Genomic DNA, 6,229 nt, shown 5'->3' with positions numbered 1-6,229 from the left:
CCAGTTAATCATCGCGGGGCGGGGCCGGGCGGGGCCGCCCCCCGGGGCCCTCCGCCCCCGGCAGCCCCGGACCGGGCTCCCCCCGCCCCCGGAAAGCGGCCCCCGCCGCAGTGCTGCGGCCGAGCTACCTGGCGGCCCCAGGTGCGGCGGGGGTGCCCAGGGCGGGCAGCCCCGGCGGCAGGGGGCACAGCTGGTGCAAGGGGGACGCGACCCCCCAGGGGTGGCTGCTGCCAGGGATCTGGCCCCAAGGTGTCTGCCAGAAGCTGCCCCAGAGACCCAGCAGCTGCCCCAGAGACCCAGCAGCAGCATGCAGCTAACGCCTGGTTCCTGGCAGCTGGGACAGGGGGACCAGGCCTGGGACCCTGGAGTGGAACAAACATATGGGCAGGGGGTGTAGCCCCCTGCTTCACTCCAGGGCCCCTGGCCTTGCAACAGAGGGGGTCGCTCCCCCCGAGGGAGCGCCCCTCTCCCCCCAGGCCCAGTAGATGCTGATGAGAATTATCGCTAGCACCCAGCGGATCAGAGCCCCGGTGCAGGGCGCTGCCCCCCTCCCCCGGATAGCCCGTGCCCCATTAAGCTCCCTGTGTCCCCACTTCCCCCCTCCCCAGGGCGCTGGTCCCGGACAGCCCATGCCCCAGAAACCTCCCTGTATCCCCATTGCCCCCGCCCAGGGCGCTGGCCCCGGACAGCCCATGCCCCAGAAACCTCCCTGTGTCCCCACCAAGGGCGCTGGCCCAGGACAGCCCATGCCCCAGAAAGCTCCCTGTGTCCCCACTTTCCCCCTCCCCAGGGCGCTGGCACCAGACAGCCCATGCCCCAGAAAGCTCCGTGTGTCCCCATTGCCCCCGCCCAGGGTGCTGGCCCGGGACAGCCCGTGCCCCAGAAAGCTCCCTGTGTCCCCACTGCCGCCCCCGCCCAGGGCGCTGCGTGCGAGCAGGCAGCTGGGGCAATGGGAACACGGTGGTTGACCTGGTTTATTTCAGGCTTCCTGTGAGACTGCGGCAGCCTGCACAGAAACCCACACAGCTGGGCGGCACGTGCAGCTGCAGCCTGCTCCTCACACGCTCGCCTCCATTCCGGGCCCACATGGCAGCTGGGCTCTGTCCTGAAGGTCCTGCTGGGTGGGCAGCCTGAGGCACGGCATCCCCCAGACACAGAGCTGGCAGGGAGCCCCTTGTTTGACAGCAAACAGCCCAGCCCTCAGCACCACTTAGGGAGAAGTCTGTAACATTGGTATGAAGCCTGCATGCCTCAGTTTCCCCTATGCATTGTTGCAGGGAGGGGGAGGGCTGTGTGCTCTGGGGAAGGCTAGCAGACAGAGGGAGGGTGTCCCCAGCTGCTTGGGCCTCAATCCCCCTATCAGTGGAGCATGGGGAAGACAATGGGGAATCCAGCACCTGGCAACCAAGATCAGCAGGGGTCTAGGCACTGCCATTCCCAGGGTTTCTGGGAACCCAGCAGCAGGACAGACTCGGGGGGCAGCTAAGGGACACAAATCAATGCAGGGCAGTGAGGGGTATCGGCCCTTCCCCCACCCCCTGGAAGACAGAGTGCTGGAGGCTACATGCTCAGCAAGGCGGCTCTTTATTTCATCCCTTCTGGTCACTCCATGTAGGAGAAGCAGCTTGTGCCATCGCTGGGGGCAGGGGCACCTGGCCTGAGACCACTGGCTCGCTGGTGACCTGGAGCTGTTCATTCCCTGGCGGAGCATGGAATGCACCCGGCTGCGGGGGAAGGGAGAAACCTGCATGCCCCCAGGGCAATCCGGGCAGGGCACTGGTGCAGACTGGGCCTCAGACACAAACATCAGCCCAGCACAAGCCACTGTGGTAGTGGGCAGTGCCACGCCAACCAGCGTCTGCAGCCCTGGGGCTGTGCCATGTCATCAGACTTCAGGACAGAGGCACTGGGATCAGGGCACCTGTCTGCTCCATGAAATGGGGAGATCAGTAAGGGCTGGTGGCTGCCCCCCTTGTGCCACACCTGGGCCCCTCTCATCCCAGCCAACCGGGCAGAGGCACCAAAGCCGAGTGCTGCCGGGGACTTCTGGTGAGGGCACCCTGGTCGCATGGCGAGCTGCCCCCCTACCCAGCTCTGGCCCATGTTCGGTCACTGCAGCCAGGGCTAGGGTTGGAGGGGCCCTGAGCACTCTCCGGCTGGCTGCCTGGCAGGGCAGCCCAGTCTATAGGGAGCTTTCAGTGTTTACCAGCAGAGCTGCCCAAAAATGGGGACCCCCACCATGGTGCCATCCAGCCCCCTGGGGATGTGGCATCCCTCCCCCCCCAAGTCACGCAGGTGTGTGGCTCCCAGTCCCTCTTCATTTCTTCTTCTTCTCCTGCGTGCTGGCGAACCAGGAGTCCAGGAGCTTCTTGCTGTAGTAGAGTTGCCAGCCATGCACCTGCACGGCCACCACCACCAGCAGGTACATGACGGAGACGGCGGAGAAGCCGAAGATGAAGCGGTAGGCCTTACCGTGGCGGTAGAGCTGCTGCGCCATGGGGAACATCTCCATGCTGCCGTAGATGAGGGGTGCCACTGAGAACAGGCCTGTGCTGATCATGGACAGCACCAGGTAGCTGATGTTGTTGCGGGGGAAGGACATGAGGCCGAAGAGAGAGGGGATGATGCTGAGCAGATAGGGGTACTCCCACTGGTAAGGCATGGCCACCTGGTCATGGGGCAGCAGCTTCAGGTGACCCACACACATCTGGGCCAGGAGCAGCAGCCAGATGGCCACCTGCATGTAGATCAGCTTCTTTATCTCGGACTTCAGGGCCACACTGCAGAGAGGGAGAAAGCCAGGCTCAGGCTGGCGCTTCGATGGGCTCCCTGGCTTTGCCTACGGGGGCTGGGCAGGAAGGACTCAGACAGGAAAGGTGGCAGTCAGGCTGCCAAGAGCTGTGGACAGAGCCTGAAGCCTGCCTGAACCTCAGCTGGGCCCCAGGACCCCAACAGAGCAAGGCTGCAAACCAGCCCCTGGCAGCATGTGTCTCCCTGGGGTACAGCTGAAGTCACCAGCAGTGTGTGATCCTGGAGCACTAGCCTAAAGGCTATGGAGCAGGGTGAGCCCGGCAGGAAGGGCAGATTCCTCTGAGTAGGTCCCAGGGGGAAGCAGCTGCTGGGTGTGAAGCCCAACTGAGCCGCTTCCCCTGGCAGACGGGGGGCCTCTCCACCTGACTGGGGCTCGGGGCAGAGTGCTCCAGGACAAGCACAACAGAATTAAACTGCAGGTCAGCCCGGGCGCTCTCTGGCCATCTGCCCCCTGCCAGCCAAAGCCACAAGCAGCCTGGTTTGTGGCAGGAACACCTATGGCCATGGGGGCAGGGCATCAGCCTACAATGCTCACTCTGGTGGGAGCTGCTCGTGACCCAGAGCTGGTGTGCACAGCACCTCTGGCTTTCCCGTGGGCTGGGCAGGGAGGAGGCTGCACTGCAGCATAAGAGACCTGCCCTGGACACACACACCCTGCCCTGGCTTGGACCTTCAGCTGCTCAGACAGGTACAGTGACCCTTTGAATCCCAGCACACAGTGCCCTGGGGACAGACGTATTCCAGGGTCCAGGGAATGCCCAGCCATTCATGGACACCAGCTCGGCCCTGCTGGGCATCTCCGCACCTTCCCCCAGCTCAGTGGGCATGGACCCAGAATGGGGCGCAGGAACTCAAGGGGCTCAACCCAGCCTGCACTCAGACCTACCTCATCTGGTAATGGGAGGCCACCCTCTCGCGATGCTGGTAGTCACTGCCATCAGTGCCCTCAGCCCGGGGGCCCGCACGGGAGGCCATTGCGCTAGGCACCCCAAATCCTGCCAGAGAGATGGGCAGGGTGAGCCGGGGGACACGCTGCCGTTTGGGGTACGGACACCAGTACCCACAGGAGCTCTGTGCCCCGAATCACACGGGGAGAACAGGGCAGGAATCCCGGGTAGGCCCAGCTGGGCGCCACAAGTGAAAGCACATGAGATTACATGGATCCCATGACCGCAGGCAGCCACCCCCCATGGCTGGGGCTCCCCCTCCCTCCCCCAGCCAACCCCCCCCCCCCCGCACACAGCCCATGGCTGGGGCTCCCCCTCCCTCCCCCAGCCAACCCCCCCCCCCGCACACAGCCCATGGCTGGGGCTCCCCCTCCCTCCCCCAGCCAAGCCCCCCCCCCACAGCCCATGGCTGGGGCTCCCCCTCCCTCCCCCAGCCAAGCCCCCCCCCCACAGCCCATGGCTGGGGCTCCCCCTCCCTCCCCCAGCCAAGCCCCCCCCCCCACACAGCCCATGGCTGGGGCTCCCCCTCCCTCCCCCAGCCAAGCCCCCCCCCCCCCACACAGCCCATGGCTGGGGCTCCCCCTCCCTCCCCCAGCCAAGCCCCCCCCCCCCACACAGCCCATGGCTGGGGCTCCCCCTCCCTCCCCCAGCCAAGCCCCCCCCCCCCCACACAGCCCATGGCTGGGGCTCCCCCTCCCTCCCCCAGCCAAGCCCCCCCCCCCCCCCACAGCCCATGGCTGGGGCCCCCCCCCCACACAGCCCATGGCTGGGCCCCCCCCCCCCCACACAGCCCATGGCTGGGCCCCCCCCCCCCACACAGCCCATGGCTGGGGCCCCCCCCCACACAGCCCATGGCTGGGGCTCCCCCAGCCAAGCCCCCCCCCACACAGCCCATGGCTTGGGCTCCCCCTCCCTCCCCCAGCCAAGCCCCCCCCACAGCCCATGGCTTGGGCCCCCCCCACAGCCCATGGCTTGGGCTCCCCCAACCCCGCTCTCCCACCTGCCACGGACGCAGCCGGCGCGCCCAGGACACTCTATCACCTCGGCGTTACTCTCTATGGTGTGCGTCAGACCCTTCTTGCTCGCAGGAGGCCAACTCTATGGTTACCCTGGGGCGGGCTCGTCTCCACCACGTGAGTCCCGGATGTAGGATTGTGCCTCGTGCCCAGTACGCGGCAGGGGCGGAGCCAGGGCCGTGGGCCCTGCCCGGGGAGGAGCCGGGGGCGTGGGCCCTGCCCGGGGGCGGGGCCGGGGGAGGAGCCGGGGCCGTGGGCCCTGCCCGGGGGAGGAGCCGGGGCCGTGGGCCCTGCCCGGGGGAGGAGCCGGGGCCGTGGGCCCTGCCCGGGGGCGGGGCCGTGTCACTGCCCGGGGGCGGGGCCAGGGCTGCACCCAGTGCGGGCCACGCGGGAGAGCGGGCTCGGGCTGGGCACGGGCGAGGACTCCCAGCCCCGCTCCTCGGGGTGTGGGGATCCCGCACTCCCCCCCCAGCCCCCGACGCCTGCACTGCGCAGCCGCCCCCGCGCTCACAAGGGTTCCCCGATCTCGGACCGAAATCCGCCCGCTGCAGGCGCGCCCCGACCCCGCTCCCCTTCCCGACAGCCGGCACCGCCCGGGCGGCTGTGCTGAGCCCCGGCTCAGCCCTCCCCTCCCAGCGCTCCGGCCTTTGCCCACGGGCGGGCTGCTCCCGCTTTGAGCCTTTGCTCTCCCCTGGGCTCCCTCCCGCTTTCCGCACCCTTCCCAGTGCGCACCCCAGCGCGGCCCCGGGACCCGCTCCTGGGCAGACGCCCGGAACGGCGCGCGTGCTTGGCCGCCGGGTGACCCTGTTGGGCCAGCGCGCAGCGTGGCGTGGAGCCCTGCGGCCGGCGCGCTGCCCCCGGGGGGGACGCCCGCACCCCAGGGCGCAGGCTGTGAGAGCAGCTCGCCCCTCGGCGAGGGTCTCCAGGGTCTCGCCCGGACCGCGCCCACAGGGAGGCACGGGGCTGCAGAGAAAGGCGACTCCCACCGTGTCCCCTGCGCCGCGTTCACACCCGCTCCGGTGTGTCCCGCGGCAGGCGCCTGCCGCCCAGACCGCTGCCTTGGTCCGGAAGCGGCCCCAGGGCCGCCCCGGGGTCTTGCGGGGCGGACTGACACGGCCGCCCGCGGGCTGCTCGCTCTTGCCCCGGCCCCCCCGCGGGCTGCTCGCTATTGCCCCCCGCCCTGCTCGCTCTTGCCCCGCCCCGCGGGCTGCTCGCTCTTGCCCCGCCCCGCCCCGCGGCCTGCTCGCTCTTGCCCCGCCCCGCCCCGCCCCGCGGCCTGCTCGCTCTTGCCCCGCCCCGCCCCGCGGCCTGCTCGCTCTTGCCCCGGCCCCCCCGCGGGCTGCTCGCTATTGCCCCCCGCCCTGCTCGCTCTTGCCCCGCCCCGCGGGCTGCTCGCTATTGCCCCGGGCTTGCTCGCTCTTGCCCCGCCCCGGGGCCTGCTCGCTATTGCCCCGG

General features: G+C 69.3%; 1 protein-coding gene across 2 annotated transcripts; it reads right to left on the bottom strand.

Moving 5' to 3' along the window:
- Positions 1–1,565: 1,565 nt before the first annotated feature.
- On the bottom strand, positions 1,566–5,902 carry JAGN1 (jagunal homolog 1). 2 transcript variants are annotated; one of them, XM_043550520.1, is made up of 3 exons: positions 5,761–5,902; positions 3,698–3,806; positions 1,566–2,780 (listed from the first exon to the last, which is right to left on the bottom strand). In XM_043550520.1, exons 2-3 carry the CDS (start codon positions 3,784–3,786, stop codon positions 2,318–2,320), a joined length of 552 nt encoding a protein of 183 aa, XP_043406455.1. In that variant the 5' UTR covers positions 3,787–3,806; positions 5,761–5,902; the 3' UTR covers positions 1,566–2,317. The 2 variants fall into 2 exon arrangements, with proteins under 2 accessions (XP_043406455.1, XP_037761436.1); XM_037905508.2 differs by lacking the exon at positions 5,761–5,902 and adding an exon at positions 4,759–4,918.
- Positions 5,903–6,229: the final 327 nt, after the last annotated feature.

This window comes from Chelonia mydas, chromosome 7 (genome assembly GCF_015237465.2).
Source record: "Chelonia mydas isolate rCheMyd1 chromosome 7, rCheMyd1.pri.v2, whole genome shotgun sequence".
Classification (NCBI taxonomy): Eukaryota; Metazoa; Chordata; order Testudines; family Cheloniidae; genus Chelonia; species Chelonia mydas.
Note: the sequence above shows the minus strand (reverse complement) of the source record. Positions and strands in the feature narration are given on the sequence as shown.